The sequence below is a fragment of the Castanea sativa genome, chromosome 1, assembly GCF_040712315.1.
Source record: "Castanea sativa cultivar Marrone di Chiusa Pesio chromosome 1, ASM4071231v1".
In the NCBI taxonomy this organism is placed as follows: Eukaryota; Viridiplantae; Streptophyta; class Magnoliopsida; order Fagales; family Fagaceae; genus Castanea; species Castanea sativa.
The window spans coordinates 60,184,619-60,201,802 of NC_134013.1; the positions used below are offsets into that span (position 1 = coordinate 60,184,619).

Sequence of the window (17,184 nt, forward strand, 5' to 3'; positions counted from 1 at the left end):
GGTCGCGAGGCCTGGGCGCGCGACCCAGGCCACCGCGCACCCAGGCAGCGTGCTGCCTGGGCGGTGGGCTTACTCGCGTCCGTTTTTTTTTTTTTTTTTTTTTTTGTGGTGGGTTTTGCTCTGGGAATGGATAGAGTTAGAGCAAATTTCATTTGGCTTGTAAATCGAGTCTTAGAGACTCGATTTCTAAGTAGTCGCCACGTGGAAAAAATATCACATCAGACAGAAACAGACCATAAAAATCGAGCATTAAAGACTCGATTTATAGCCCTAAAATCGAGTCTTTTAGACTTGAGATGCTAGTAAAAAATATAGTTTGTAAAACTTAACTACTAATTATATTGTTTGAAAATTAATGTTATTTTAATATTTTCTCCTGGTATTACCCTGGACCTTACAAGTAGTTTTTGTATTTAATTATGAGAAATTCTTCTTTTATATTATACTATACAGTGCAATTTATATTGTAAATACACAAAAGTGATAAATGTTATGCACATTTACAAATAGAAATAAATATTGTACATTTTTGTAAATATATACAATATTTATCACTCTTTTGTGTGTTTTATAATGTAGATTTACATTGTAAATACAATAGAAGCATACATAGGACCTTTAATTAGGACAATGTAGACATACAAAAACACCTTCATTTCTTTGATTCTAAAATAAACAATAAAATCTGCTAAAAAAAATTTACAAAAAAAAAAATCTCTTTCATCTCCTTTTTCATAACTGGAAAAACTGCATAGAAAGAAACCTGACATATGCTGATTACACCCCAAAGGCGAAAAAAATTACATCACAGTTCATAAGTAGCTTTCAGGGTCTCTCCAATATTTCTCTTTTCGTGCGCCAACTGTTTCTCTCTCTCTCTCTCTGAAGTCCGGTGGTGAAGATACTGTACCATCTCATCGTAGCCAATCTGAGTCCATTGCAAGAAAGCTAAGCATTTCCACAAAGAGGTACTCTCACTCTTACTCTCACACTCACAAGCATTCAATTTTCACATAATCCCATAAAACATTTCTTGGGTTTTGCTTAAAATTTTATATAGCATTTATTTTGCTCAATCTTTTTTATAAATGAATACCCTTTTGTTCATAGAGAAATAAATTACCTTTCTTTTTACAATCAGGAATTATTATGTGTAATGAGGCAGCTCAACCCTTTCTTTTTTTTTAAATTATTGATTTTTTTTTTTTTTTGGTTTAATTTTAAGTCTTGGTTGGTGTGAATGTTGGAAAGATGGGTTGTCGATTTTAGCAAATATACCTTGTTCCCTCAAATGGGTTTTCTTGATTTTTTGTGTTCCGAGTTTGGTTTAGGGTTTTAGATTTTTTGGGTATTGCTTTGTTTGGATCCAAGGAAATTGCTGATGTTGCTTTGAGGATCTAAATCTTTTCCAAAATTTTGGGATGCAGTTAGACCTGTCAGCTTATGAACTCACAAATTGTCTGGCTCTTAGTTTTGTGATTTTCTTTGAGTTGATCTATACCTTGGGATTTATGTGAGAATGTGGAGATTCATGTATTAAAGCCTGGTTCTTTGTCCTTTATAAAGAATGTGTTTTGTGTTTGTAGCACTTGCTTGCTGTGATGTTAATATCTATAGCCTTTTGTTTCTAGCTTTGTCAATGTGAATTTTTTCCGGACTGTTATTTTAGTTTAGTCACTCCCCTGATGCCAGTTCCTATAGTAGAGGTGTAAGTGCTTGTAATCTTTTTAAAGTCCTATCACGTTCACCCTTAACCGACCCATCAACACTCTGTGTCAAAGAGAATAAATGCTAGAAGCCATCATATTTATGACTCTGGTTTTTATCTTTGTCGGGTCACATTGTGGAGCTTCTTTTAATGAATAATAGAAATTTTATTAAGGGTAAATTACGTTGACATCTCTGAGGAATGGCGAAATTAGACTTGTTATAACCATTTTTCAAGAAATGATGCTCCTCAAATGGTCAAAGTAATTGACACTCTACCCTCATTTTTGAATTATGTTGGGTTGGAGAATCATTTCTTAAGATATGGGTATAGCGGTCTAATTTAGTTATACCTCGGGTTGCTCATTGTAATTTACCCTTTTATTAAAGACAAAGCTTAGTACATGTGAAGTATACAAGAACAATGCAAGAAAAAACTAAGACCTATAATTATGATGATTTTAAAATTTTCGGCAAAGAGGAAGAAGCAAAACTCCCAATTTCCCCCAACCAATCAGACAAAGATCTGAGAAATAAGAGTTTCAATTGAAGCAAGGAGATCTCCATTCTGAAAAACATCAAGAAAGGAATCACATGCCACACATTTAAACTTTGAAGTCTCTCAAAACTCTCTCCAATAAAAAGCTCATTAATCAATTTAGGCATTGCCTAATAAACTCCCAATAGTGTAAAGCTCCCAAGCAATATCACAGTGTAGAAAAAGTTCGACTAATCAACTCTCCAGCACCAATCAACAATGATTATATATGCTTTCTTAGATTGTCCATTATTAGGATTTTACCATGAGTGACCTTTATCAGAAATTTTGCCTTCCATATTGCTTTTCATGGGAAGTCCGCAACACATCCCCTTGTAAAGTCTGATTGCCAGACCTCACATCAAACTTTTTATTCTTAGATATTACCCACCCAACCCATCCTATTCATTCCATTCCCATTTCTATGATCCACAAAAAGTGAAAAGAATTCTCAACAGATTCAAGCTCCTAATCATGCAATTCCTGAGAGAAAGTGGGACACACTCTGTCCATGTAATTTGCTATCGCAATGTCTTTATTCACTGCAATGGCAAACAAAGTAGGTAATAGAACTCTTAATAGGCAAATCACTACACCATAAAATCATGCCAAAAATGAATGCAACCACCATCCCCCTTTAAATATCTAATTTACTTCAAGAACCTCTCCCAACCATGCCTAATATTCTTTCATAAACTCACACCATGAGCACCACTAACCTCCGCAAAACACCTTTGACCCCCAAATCTCTTTGTACTCAGCCCCTATGACCCTCTTCCATAGACATAGCTTTGTATATCTTCTGTATTTTTCTGGCTACCTCATTTTTTTTTCCATGGAGTAGTCTTTTTTATTGATATCTTATTTTACCTATCAAAAAATAATAATAATAATTTGGGTAAGAGTACCAAGCTTTCCTCTTCTTTACTCACCATTCTCTTATCCCATATCAAGAACACACCTCTTGCCTGACCCAAAGAAACCCAATCAATCTTCTTTTTTATCAACTCAACAGGTCTCCATTGCTGCAGCCTGCAGCATATTCTTAACCACTGCTCTTTTCCTAGTATCATTAGTCTCCCTAACATTGGATAATATTCAAAGTTTCATTTTGTAACCAATACCCTGTGACTTTTGCCTCCTCCCTACCATCATAATTGGTAGAACAAGATAATCTCCAATTCTCAATTACCCTTTACTGTGTTTTTGTCCCTTTCTTCCTATTACTAGAGGAGCCATCATTCTCTTGCCATCCTTTTTCCTTTTTTAATAGCAGCTAATCCCTCATAGGAGATGCCTAAAAACTCACTCAATCCCTTGATACGCTTCATGACTCACTTTGAAACTCATAATTAACCATTTTTCTCCTTTGAAATAACATCTGCATGGGGATCAATAAACTGCCACTGGAGTACAGGTGATCAGGCTCAGTCAAGTATAATCACCTTTCATGGAAGGAAGCAATTTTACCTCCAAATCTGTTCTTGAGAATATCTGTAGACCACAAAATCTTTCTGTTAATGTCAACTTTTTTTTTAAAAAAAATCTTGAAGGTGTAAAGATATCTTCTTGGTTTTTGCAAGTCTATTGATTTGTTTAGGTGCTAACAGAACATTGGTGATTATGTCATTAATATCATTTAATCGTATCACAGCAATAATGTGATTAAAAGTAAGGCCTGTTTGTCTCGCTTATCTGTTGGGGCCTAGATATTCCATGGATCATTGTTTTTCAATTTTTAGTGGTTTTACTTTTAAGAGATGTGGGAGATAATTTTGAGTATTCTTGTTCTGGCATTTCAACAGAATGGCCTTGCAAACTGCAAATCCTCCTACTACCCCCAGTGCTCAAGTGGTTGGAAATGCTTTTGTTGAGCAGTACTACCATATTCTTCACCACTCACCAGAATTGGTATATAGATTCTATCAAGATTCAAGTGTGCTAAGCCGGCCTGATTCTAATGGTGTGATGAACTCAGTGACAACCATGCAAGTACGTTTCTTGATTCATTATTAATTGGGTTTGTAAAACTTTTTCAGTGAATTATCCTAAAGATAAATATTGGAATCAATTATTGTCTATTGAATAGAAGAGCCATTGTTCATAGTTTTTTATGTTGTTATCACTGTTTAGGTTAGATGACAAGGTCATTCTATGGCATAGAAAACTGATCAAGTATTCAGGAGTTATCATCATTTGCACAATATGATAAACCAGGACTAGTTTTCACATTTTAAAATGTGACCTTTTGTTGGCTTAAAAAAAATACTTGATGTATGGCTGCTTTAAAATGCTCATACCTGCATGATTCTGCCCATCAACAAAAGGTTAAGTGCTCTGTTTATTATAGCATCTAGGCAACTAGCTTATATCAGATTCTAACTAATGCCTTTGGTTAGAATAAGTTGTTGCAAGTTAAGCAAATCCATCATAAGGATAATTTGAAGTTAGAGAGAAGAAAATTTTTATATTTGAATATAACTGTTAAATTACTGATTCTCCCAAAAGTTTAAGCTATTAGGAAATGGTGAATTTGTAATTAAACATGATATCAGAGTAGGAGATCTTGAGTTCAATTCCTGTCTCTACTCTACCTCCCATTTAAAATGTTAAAAACCTCACATGTTGGGCCCCACTTATTAAGAGGGAGTTTAAGCAACACAAGAAGGGGACTGTTAAAATTGTGGTTAAATGGTTAAATTTATTTCCTAATAGTTAAAGCTTTTGGCAGAATTAGTAATTTAACAATAACATTTGACATTCTATTTGTGAAACCAAAGTTGACATATTGCACCAGAGATCGTTTAAGTGGACTAGTGTACCATTTTGGGATTGTTTGTGTGTGTGTGTATAAATGTTAAAGTCCACATATTTTATAAGTCCAATCTATTATCTCAATTACATTATCCCAATATATTAGCCCAAATAGTATGTTTCATAACCCCTTTCATTTTTTTATATATATTTTTTCGATTTCAACTCTCCGTCCTAAATGGAAATATTGGCTGAAACATTCGAAAACCCCGATTGAAGCTGATATTTTATCCTGTTCATTTCAGGGTGGTATTTATACTGTTTTAGTGGTCAGTATAGTAAATATTGATTGGTACGGTATGCTGTTGACAATTTTGTGTGGGACTTATATATATGCAGATATAAAATGGGCTATTAAGTAATTTACTAATATTCCAATATTGAAATAAAATTTCACTAGTAAATAGAGGGTAACAATTTACTAGTTTCATTTTTAAACATTCCATGACAAAACACATTCAATGTGCTTGTAAATTTTGACTTGGTTGCACCTTGTATTTTAGCAACTCTCTCTAATAATAAATGAAAAAAACCTAGTCTTAAAGAGATATTTTATTAACTTGATTGGTAGTAAACCATTTCTGAGGTGTTTTGAACAACTCAATCAAATATCAACTTGTAAGTGCATCACCTGGTGTTAACTTGGGATGCACGGACGTGGCAAAATGCCCGCTGCACCTGCGTCTGACGTGGCGACGTGCGAGGGATGCCGCTGCCTGCGCGTCGGTGCTGCATCCAGCTCCTTCTTTTTTTCTTTGTTTCTTTTTCTTTTTTTCACGACTCGCACTGACGCGGCGTAGACTCGGCCAGACTCGCACCGAATCGGTCCATATCGGCCGAAACTGCCGAAACACACCGTACTGGTGCCGAACAAGAAAATGAAAACAAACAAAAAATGGATAAAAACTTGTGACTGACGGTCTTTTGAGCCAGCGAAGATGGAGAGGAAAGATGATAGAATTATTAGGAGAAGAAAGAAAGTTGGAGAAGAAAAGAAAGTCGGAGACTCGGAGAAGAAAAGAAAGTCTCTCTTTCTGTGTCTCTCAGTTTGGTACTACAGGGCCTTGCTTCTTGCTACTTCGACAATAGTTTGCCACTACAGGGCCCTGCTTTTCTTGCTACTTCGACAATTGTGCTAACTGAAGGCAAAAAGTTTATCAAAACAAAAATAACTGAGGGCAAAAAGGAAAAAAAAAAAAAAACAATTTTCAAACCCACTTGAAGGTGGCTTTATTAAGTGGGGGGTATTAAGGATTTAATTTAATTTAATTTAATTTTTTCTTGAAAAAGGGTATTAAGTGGATTGTATTTAATTTATGAACATCATGTTTTAGTTATTATCTACTATTGCTCTTAAATTTGGTATATGTTTATATAATGTGAAAAAGATGCTTAGCAATATATCAAAAATATAAATAAAAATATTTTTAACAATTTTTTAATTGCCGCACCCCGCCGCACCCGCACCTTACTTTTTCAAAACTTGCCGAGTCCTACACCCGCACCCGAATCCGAAAACACACCCGTGCTTCATTGGTGTTAACTTGTAAAGGTGCAAGGTGCAGCCGGTGGTTAGAGGCTTGGGATGAGATTTAGACCTAGATATCCTAGGTTCAATCCCCACTAGGAGTTCTCCTAGATTACCTAATTCATGGTTTTGGCGGTTGTGGTCATGTATCCCTACCTTGGTGTTCCATGTCATAATAAAAAAGGGCGTCACCTTGTGTAAAGACACAACAGGTTATTATTTTCTTTAGATGCTTCACCCCCCCCCCCCCCCCCAGGGAAAAAAATAAAAAGTAAGGGCAATAATTGGGCAAAAGACATAGCAGGTTACTATTTTCTTTAGAGCCTGCAATCACCAGATACTAACTGGCCCAGTTGAAATTTATTATACATTATTAAAATTTATAGGATTTAATTTTTATTTCCACTTATGTAATTGGTCAAGAATTATTTATTCCTATTAGGTTTAGGACTTTATATTCTTTACTTGCTTGGTTTGAAAGTTAGAAATGTAGCTTGGGACTTCTATTGACAGCCCCAAGTTTCAGTTTTGTTATGCTTGATTTGGTTATAAGATTTCTTTGGGATTTTCTAATTGCTTGGTGTTGACTCTAAGAATCCTACATGCTGACTCATCAGCTTTCAATTCCACTTGATGCTGACTTCAGGCCACCCACTCTAGGCGTCGACTCCTAAGTTTTATTCTTTTTTTTTTTTTTTCCTTCTTTCCCTCAAATTTCTTTGAGTTTTACTTATAAAAAAAAATTCTTTTTGAGTTGCATCAAATTTGGTAAAAGAGCAATCTTCGATCCACCACAGTCACCACCCTCAGACACCAACTTTGAAATGCCATACCACCTTTGATCAAGAATATCACCAGCAACTCCCACACCCAGATGATAAGCCACCCACAATCTATCAAGTCACCATCACCCACTCAAGTACCCAAGGAAAATCACCCATACTGTTATCCAATAAAATACACAAACAAAAAAAAATGTACCATCGTTCCATTGATAAAAGTCGAAAGATAGCTAAGTCGGCTTCAATTACAAGACTGACACTGATAGTGTAAGATGAGTTGAGAAAAGTATTGTGGTCTTCAAGTATCGTCGTTTCACTCATAGTCTTTTTGCATCACTGCCAAAACCAAGGTTTGCACCCTGAGTGCCTCCTAAACTGAGCCATTCAATCGTCACTTAAGTTGAGGCTTGCCACAAGGACATCTGTAATCATTGCCGGACTGGCAAAGTCAGCTTCAATCACAAGATTGACACTGATAATGTATGATGAGTTGAAAAAAGCCTCATGGTCTTCAAGTATCATTGTTTGTTTCGCTCCTAGTCTTTGTGCATCACTGCCAAAACCCAGGTTTGCACCCCAAGTGCCTCCTAAACTGAGCATTCGATCGTCACTTAAGTTGAGGCTTGCCACAAAGACATCCACAATCATCGCCGGATTGCACCTGATCATTGCCTTGAGCATCTCTTCAAATTGATTTGCATTCGTAAGCAATTTTATTGTCGTATTTGGGAAACTTCCCCACTGGTTCTTTAATTTCAGGGTTTTGTTTGTAAATGTTGATTTGGAATTGATTTGAAAGGGAGGAAATCTTTGTTAAGTGATGGACAGGAGGTCATTGGGTATGAAAGCCCATACATCTAGGTCCACACATCCAATGTTGGGCCCTTTTGGTATTCAAAAAGTACAAAGCTCTTGTAGTAGTAACCGATCAAGTCCAGGTTAGCAATATCCTCTAACCTAGGTCTGAACTTCCTCTTTCTATAGCGGATTCAATTTACCATTTAATTCACGTCATTTTCTTTATGTAGGCACTTAATCCTCATTATAACCACTGAGCTAGCTTAGAAAGTTGACTTTTATTAGGACACCTTCTGTACTGTGAACTCTATCACTACCTGATTGCAATTTATCAGTTTGAAGTATGGACCAAGTTTCCTGGAAAATTTTGTAAAACTATATTATTTAATAACAATTATTTATATTGGTACTGTTTTGAAGTTATTGGGGGATCTAGCCTTTTTTTTTTATAATAAAAAAATAGTGTTTTGAAAACACAACTTAACTAAAAATTCTACTGAATTGGATGAGCTTAATGTGAAATCATGTTTTGAAAAAACTTGGTTTTAACACTTAAAATCAAGTTTCCAAAACATGATTTTAGAAATAAGGCTAGATTCCCTAATGATTTCAAAACAGTGGAAATTTAAATAATTAATATTAAAAAGGTATTAGTTTTCAAATTTTGCCACTTGTATTTGTTAGCCTTTATTTTATATTGAAAACTAAACTGTGAAGGGTTTTGTTTGTTAATCTCAATAGCAGCTATATTGAGCATGCCCCATGAATGCATTTGCGTAGTGGTCTTATATTTCTTGTTACAAGTCTTAGTTTACCATGGAACAAACTCTAAATATTTTGAAAGTTATACAAGATTTGTTTGCAAAGGCCAAGAAGTTGGACACTAGGTTTGATTCCCTTTATGCCTGTTTGACTCATCAAAGACGTCCTTCCAAAGAAAGACCTATAGCAATGAAGGCACATTCCACGCAGGAGGCTATAACATACCACCCCTCTGGGAACATTCGTGAAGGTAATTTTTATAGGGATCAAGGCATAGGTCAGGGATAAATATTCATGATGATCCCAGGGAACCTAGAAATTCTTATGGAAGGATAAGAGGGAACATAAGAGTTGAAGTGCCTACATTTGACAGTCATCTTGATCCACTAGTGTTGACTAACTGGTTACATGAGACAGATTACTTTGGCCAATGAATCATAGCTGAATTGTCAATTTGTTCTCCCATAATAATGGAACGAAGGGTGAGGTCATAGATTCAAGATCCACTGGATGTATGTGTAGCTTACCAATAAAAAAAAAATGAATTGCTTCTTTGAGTGTTTTAAGTTGCTTTAGGAATTAGGACTAAAGAGTCAAATTTTCCAAAATGAAACTCATAAGTTGAACAAAAATTTTATGGAAAAGTATTGAACAACTGTTTGCTTGGATATACAAACCCCTTATACTTTATTGGGCAGAGATGAAGGCAAAGCTCTATGAAAATTACCTACCCCAATTCTACCAAGTTAAGCTTCCTAATCAGTGGAATAGCCTGAGACAAAGAAATAGGCCTCTCTGACTACATGGCACAATTTGATGAATACGTGATGAAATTCAGTATACTTAATGATGAGACAATTACCTTGAGGGTGCAGTAGGTTTAGGAAAGGTCTGAATAAAGACCTCAAGAAGAAACTTGTTCTACAGGAGATCAAATACCTTAGCCCAAGCATATACTGTGTTCAAAACTATGAATTGGTAACCAGACCCCAGTTTGTGAGGCGACTTGAAACCCAATCCACATCTAGTAACCCTCAGTCTTCTGGTAGTAAGGCTGCATTTGGTTGGACAGTAAATGAGTTCCAGAAAATATTTTACGCATTTGTAGGTGTTTGGCAACAACTGAAAATTTGGTCAAACTGAAAATCACTTCCCATTGACCGTAAAATACCCCTTCCCAGACTGAAAATCACTTCCGTTTCTATTTTACCTTCAAATAGAATTTTCTGTTGGAAAACAGAGAAGGAGAGGGAGAGAGCAACGACCCACACCAGAAAAGAGAGAGAGAGAGCTAGAGGGAGATCGCTGAATCGGTCAGATCATGCCAGTGAAGCCAAGATCGTCGTCCTCAACCCAAAGCCCCCGTTGAGCTCGCGTCGTTGAGCTCGCGCAGGGCGAGATCGAGGCGCAATCTCGCGCTGTCGAGCTTGCGCCGGGCGAGATCGCGCTCTCGAGCTCGCGCTGGGCGAGATCGGTGGGTCACCGATCTCTCTCTTCCTCCTCCCTGTCTCACCTCCCTCTCCTCCCTCTCTCAGTTTGACGGAATGATTTGCCCATGGTGTTGTTTTGATTTTTGTTTGTTTAGAAGTTGATGGATTGTAATTTTCTATTATAAAATTTGTTTGGAATGTGAGAAAATGGCTGAGAAAATGTGAGAAATCAGTAGAAAATTTGCATTTTCAGAATATTACCAAACGCCTGAAAATATTTTCCAAAGTATTTTTTAAAATGCCACCAAACACCTAAAAATATTTTCCTTTCCCGAAAATATTTTTACCTAAAATTATTTTACACTCGGAAAATATTTTACACCTAACCAAACGCGGCCTAAGTCTTTGGTAGGTCCACATCAGCTCCGGCCCAAACCCAACAACACACCTTTAAGCAAAGATAACTAAAGGTAAGAAGTGGCTAATGAATCCTAAACAAAATTCCCAAGCTTGATGCTTTAGATGCCTAATCTTTGGTCATGTACTAGCCTGTCCCAATAAAACTCCTGATTAAGGGACAAGAACAAGAGGATGCAAGAAAAATCTTGAAGAAACTAGTTAATAAGTCTAACATTGATGAAATCCAAGACATAGATGAAGAGTGAGAGGGCAGCCCTAATTACCCAGGTAGCATTTAAGCTATAGCGCCTCAATTAGAGCTCTTAGAAAGTAGTCTTGATGCACCTAAGATGAGTGAAGTTGACTGTACATTAGCACTGCCTAAAAATGCAACTAAGAAAAATGGCTTAATCATTATAAAACTAAAAGAGTTTGAAAGGGAAAAGAATGATGATTTTATTTCCCCCACCACACAATTTGCATGCGATAGTCATATTGCTATGTCTATAGGAATGACTTTGTTTGAAGGCATACATGGTCAAAACCATAGGAGCCTTTAGATCCCCTCTTGATCACCATCAGTTAAAGGCATATGAGTCCGTAGGGTCATTGACACTTCATATCCAAAAAATTACAACATGAGATCAGCAAGCAATCTCCAAGTGTACATAAAATCCAGGTTGATTAATTATATGCTATTTCCACTGGGGGATTATTTCATGGTTTTAAAGTTTCCCTCCAAAACAGTTACGCAACTTCAAGCCTATATTGCCAAACTGTTCAAAGTATTGAAACGGTTGGCTCCACATTGACCTTTTATCTGATTAATGACATTAGCTCTACTTTTAATATTAAGGATTTAGCAATTATTCTAGATATCCCTTTTGATGAGTCTTCTCATGATCCCAGCAACATAACTATACTTGATCCTGCACCTATAAATCTTTCACCCACAAGTAAAAAAACATATTAATTCTATTTTGGATGAGTAGATTATTTTCAACAGGGATGGAGAATTGTAGTGCTACCTAATTCATTGCAAAGGACGACCATAGTCACACTTTGTTTGGATCACCAGAGAGGAGCGGCAACAATTAGATCTCGATTTGCTAGACTACTATTAGTGCTGGCAGAAGCTAAACTAGATGGTGTTGAATTTGTCCCACCCCGAGAGAGTTGGATCGAACACCATATGCATGCCCCTGATCACATGGCTAGACTATGGATGCCCGTTACTAAATGGGCCCAATTGATATTTGTTAGAAAATATTATAATTTATAGGATTTAAGTTGTATTTGCATTTATGTAATTGGTCAATAATTATTTTTTGCTATTAGGTTTAGGACTTTATTTCATATGTTGCTTGGTTAGAAAATTAGTCTTGTAGCTTGGGAATTTTATTTAAAGGTCCTGAGGTTTAGTATTGTTATGCTTGACTTAATATTAAATTTTTTTTGCAATCACATGGTGTTGACTCCAGGAAACTCTAGGCGTTGACTCCTTGGTTTTCTATCCAAGTGCTAACTCTTAGGATTTATCCTTTTTTTTCTTTTGTTTCTTTCTGCAAATTTCATTTTGATTTCTGTGTTGCATAACTCCCCCTGCCCCCCAAAAAATAAAAAAATTCTAGTCTTAAAGAAAATTTTGTTAACTTGATTGGTCGTAAACCATTCTGTGTGATCTTTAACAACTATCAGCCAAATAGAAACTGGTAAGGGCATTACTTCATGCAAAGACAATAAAGTGTTTTATTTATTTTTTGGTTAAGGGCATCAATGAGAAGATTCTATCCTTGGATTACAAAGGCTTTAAGGCTGAGATAAAGACTGCAGATGCTCAAAAATCTTATAAGGATGGAGTAACTGTGTTAGTAACTGGATGTCTAACGGGCAAGGATAACTTGAGAAGGAAATTTGCGCAATCGTTTTTTCTTGCTCCACAAGACAATGGATACTTTGTCCTTAATGATGTTTTTAGGTATGTAGAAGATGGTGAGCCATTGGACAACCATGCAGTTAATGGAGTTAATGATGTGACAACAGTCCCCATAATATCTGAACGAGGTAAGGTTATACTACTGTTATTATTGCTTTTGTTATTCCATTCTGACATTGCATCAGGAATACCTTTAATATTGTCTTAATTTTTTTTTTTTTTTTTAAATTTGCCAGAGCCCACTCATGTTTCTGATCCTCAAGCAACAGATTCTGAAACTTCTCCTGTGGAAGAGGATGGAAATGTTGTTGAGAAATCTTATGACCCATCCGAGCATGAGATACAATTGGCTATTGAAAAGGAGGCTGTGCAGCCTCCATCTCATTCAAATGGTGACGATGTTTCCATAGCTGTAGAATCATCTTCTTCAGCGCAGGATGATACTCCAAAGCAGTCTTATGCATCAATTGTGAGTTCATATAAAGACTTCTCTCCAGCAAGCATTGCCATAGAATTATTTCTTAAAATTTATTATTTATTCATGTAGGTCAGAGTAATAAAAGGGAGTCCAGGGCCAACTACTACTAATACCATAAAGGTGGTTCCTAAGAAAAGTGAGAACCAGTCACTGGGATCAGTACCACCTACTTCTGTTCCAGAAGCATCAGCCCCAAGTAGTGTTGGTACCCCCGAAAGTAGCAATACTCAAGAGGATGGTATATTATATCTTTGTGGTTTTCTTTTCCTTTGCATGCATTGTACAATACATTGTGGTCTTCCACATGAAAGCACTTGTATTTAAATTTTGAAAATACCTCCATGGTTTGGCGTCTTAGTGTCCTGCTTCTCATTAACACTTTGCCAAAATCTGTGTGATTTTAATATCTACAATTTAATTCTCACAGTTGAGGGCCACTCTATCTACATTCGTAATCTGCCCTTCAGCATGACAGCTGAGCAGCTTGAGGTGGAATTCAAGAAATTTGGGCCAATCAAGCCAGGAGGCATCCAAGTCAGAAATAATAAGGTTGGTATCGGATGCATAAAATGCATAGAATATATTCTCAGTTCAGCATTTCCTGACCTGGTTTCATCTCCCCCCTGCCTCCCTTGGGGGCTTTGGGTCTGTGCAGCAGCAGGGATACTGTTTTGGCTTTGTTGAATTTCAGTCATTTAGTTCCATGAATAGAGCAATTGAGGTATTGTCCTTGTTATACTCAATTTTCATTGAAATTTTATTTTGTTGTTTTCGGAATTTGGATGTTGCAAGTGATTAGTTTCCATCTGTCATCCCAGCTGCCATCAGGATCAAACATGTTTTCTCTTTATTTTATTTTATTTTATTTTTTGATGACATAGGAGAACTTCACTCAGTTAGTTGCATGTTTCTGCACATACCATACAACAATCATTGGGGTTTTATGTCTGTTTTTATGCCTATTAAAAAATGTTGTGTGATATTTCAGGATTCACCTATCACTATCGGCGGGCGTAAGGCTGTTGTTGAAATAAAGAGAACTACTACACGAGGTAATTGGGAATGAATTAGCATATGGATTCTCATCAAAATATAAAGAAAATTTTGATACAGTTAATTCAAAGCTTAATATACTTGGAGAAGGAAAATGTCAAGAGTCTTGTAGCTTAATTAATTGGCATCTCTTGGTGTGTTTATGGCATCAAATTCCCCCTCCCTCATTGTAACTATTGAATTTAAAAATAAAAAAAAAAAAAAAACTCGGAGAAGGGAAATGATATTAACTAATATTTGGCTGTTAAAGAGGCTGCATATCATTGTGGATGATCAAACTATATGCTGGGTTTGACATGGTTCATGTTCTTGTTTCTTGCAGTTGGTAGTAGTGGAAGAGGTAGGTTCTCTTCTGGAAGGGGATTGTATCGTAGTGACAGCTTCAAGAGCCGTGGAAATTATGGCGGTGGCCGGGGATATGGTAGAAGTGATTATGGAAACAGGGGTGACTTCTCTGGTCGAGGTAGGGGTCCTGCTGGGCGTGGTGAAGGTTATCAGCAAGGCAGAGGGAGAGGAGGCCGTTCCAGTGGACCAAGGCAAAATGTTTCCTCATGAAACTCTAGTGGTGAATTTTGGAAGCCAATTTTGACAAAATTGTTTCTATGGTCAGTGCTAGCATCAAAGAACTGAAAGTGATTTAATCAGATAGTTTAACCTTTGGACTCTGAAGTTGGAGTGACATTGAGATGGAAAGGCATTTTCAGTAGTTTAGGTTTTTTTTTTTTTTGCCCTAGGTAAAAATGTTTAGAGCTCTTTTCCCCTCTTGGGTTCAAAGGTAGCTTTGCATCTTCAGGTCATCCTCCAGCTCCACTAAGAAACTTTTGATGATAACTCTCAATGGAAGTTGCATAGTTGTAGTTTTTCTAATGGGATGATCTTAACCATTGAGGAGATGTGCTGTTTTTCTGATTCTTTATTTTCTTTTATATTTTTTTTGGGAATGCATTCCATTAATGATTGGCTAGTATATAATTTGGGGTTAATCAGTCTTCGTCTAAAATAATCTTGAATTGATGAATTTACATTCAACCTCGATGAAATCTTAACGTGATGTAAAAACCTCCGGAGAGTGTTCTGAGTGTGTTGATTGGAAGTTGGAACTGGTAGATATTATACATGTTCTTCCTATATTCTCAAATTAATCTGAGATTAACCCATAGCTCAAAGAACTATTTTTAAAGAATGTAATAACCTGGATGTGTGACTTTCTGTGATTCACATTTATGTACTTGTCTGTTTATCTCTTTATAAAAGTCACTTTTGTTTGTTGCTGCCTTTCATATTCGTGTTCTCCATTTGCATTATTTTATGTGTTATTAGCCCGAAGCCCCTGTGGTTGTAGCAACCTTGTCTCCCTCAGACATATGAACCATCAATGAACCTATTAATCCCATGAATACCTACCTACCTACCTACCTACCCTCTGCTCTCCCGAGTCTGTATATGAAGGGACTATCAGTACCGTTTGACCAACAAGCACATTTCATGATTGGTTGCGAGTTATATAATATTGTTAGGAGTGAGGAACCTTTAGCCAATGAGCTCATTTCGGTTTAATTATGTAAATGAAATATTTCAATACTACTTAATACCGGAATATATATGTTTTGAGATTACCGAGGTAATATTGTATAATATGTATATGTACTTAATAAATTACCGATGTAATAAAACCCAAATAATTTGCTAAGAATGTTTGAAATTGTAAGTCATGTTCCAATAAATGGCAAACTCTAGTTTAACATACTAGACTAATAAAATAAATACTTATTACTTCAATAAAGAAAAAACTAATTTAAATTTAAATGGAGAGGGCGTCCACTTTTTTTTTGAGAGGGCGCTCACTTAATACAACCGGTGTGCAAAACATAAATATTATTATATAATATAAGATATAATATGATTTGGACATGAGTTTTTATAGTTAGTATTATTAATTTGTGAATGTTTGGTGAACAATTAAATGAATTTACTATTTTCATATTGTAAACCAGAGGTATTATACTTTCACATGAAATGATATATATATTGGGTTTAGATAGGTTTTAATCACAGCCTATGTGATTTTATTTTACTTTTGTTCAATTGATACTTATTGAAGGCATATACTAAAATGATTAAAAAGTTCATACTTTTAATCAAAAACTTTTTAAAATGTAAGGTTTACTTTAAATATCACCCCAAACTATAGGGGAGTTTTGTAATTTATCAAAGTCTTAACTAAAAGGTAGCCACTTGATGCAAGGAGAGTGCAACCATGACTTTAAGGATCCAATTGTTATTATATAATATAAATATCTTTTATGACATAACTTGAACATGAATTTATATAATATTAATAATATGTGAATATTTTGATAACATTAATTAAATGACTAATTATTATAGAATCTCAAAATTCTTATATAGTGTGTCAAAGGTCTTATAATTCATAAGTGTAAGCACTAGTTGGTCGGGTTTAGGTTACCTATAAACCTATCATCCAACTTGAAGATGTCAGTTGAGATATTTTAGAACTTGTTTCCAATTGATGCGTTTGTCAAAAACAGTTGCATTCTAGTTTTAGGTGAGAGTGTGTGTGTGGATTTAATTGCCTTGTAACTTAACTAATTATTATGTGATTTCAAAATTATTATATAATGTGTGCCAAAGGTCCAATAATTTATAATATTAAGGGTGAGCACAAATTGGACTGGCTTAGGCTACTCATAAACTTGTTACCCAACTTGAAGATGTTCGGTGAGAGATTCTCGAACTACTTGCCAATCAATGCAACGGTCAAAAATATCCGTACCATAGTTTCGAGGGAAGGTGAGTTAAATTTCGTATAACCTCCCAAAATAGAACAAATAAATTAACTTAAATAACACACACTACCCTTTGTATGTTTTAGTTACAATTTATTTTGATTCAATAGTGATTCATTAAGGGGCGTGAATTGAAACAATTAAAATTCTGA

At 35.7% G+C, this 17,184-nt stretch overlaps 1 protein-coding gene across 2 annotated transcripts; it reads left to right on the top strand.

Moving 5' to 3' along the window:
* Positions 1 to 687: 687 nt before the first annotated feature.
* Positions 688 to 15,211, top strand: LOC142621694 (nuclear transport factor 2-like). 2 transcript variants are annotated; one of them, XM_075795030.1, is made up of 9 exons: positions 688 to 968; positions 4,051 to 4,237; positions 12,528 to 12,822; positions 12,931 to 13,163; positions 13,242 to 13,410; positions 13,600 to 13,721; positions 13,828 to 13,893; positions 14,161 to 14,224; positions 14,548 to 15,211. In XM_075795030.1, exons 2-9 carry the CDS (start codon positions 4,052 to 4,054, stop codon positions 14,778 to 14,780), a joined length of 1,368 nt encoding a protein of 455 aa, XP_075651145.1. In that variant the 5' UTR covers positions 688 to 968; position 4,051; the 3' UTR covers positions 14,781 to 15,211. The 2 variants fall into 2 exon arrangements, with proteins under 2 accessions (XP_075651145.1, XP_075651146.1); XM_075795031.1 differs by having other exon boundaries at positions 708 to 968; positions 13,831 to 13,893.
* Positions 15,212 to 17,184: the final 1,973 nt, after the last annotated feature.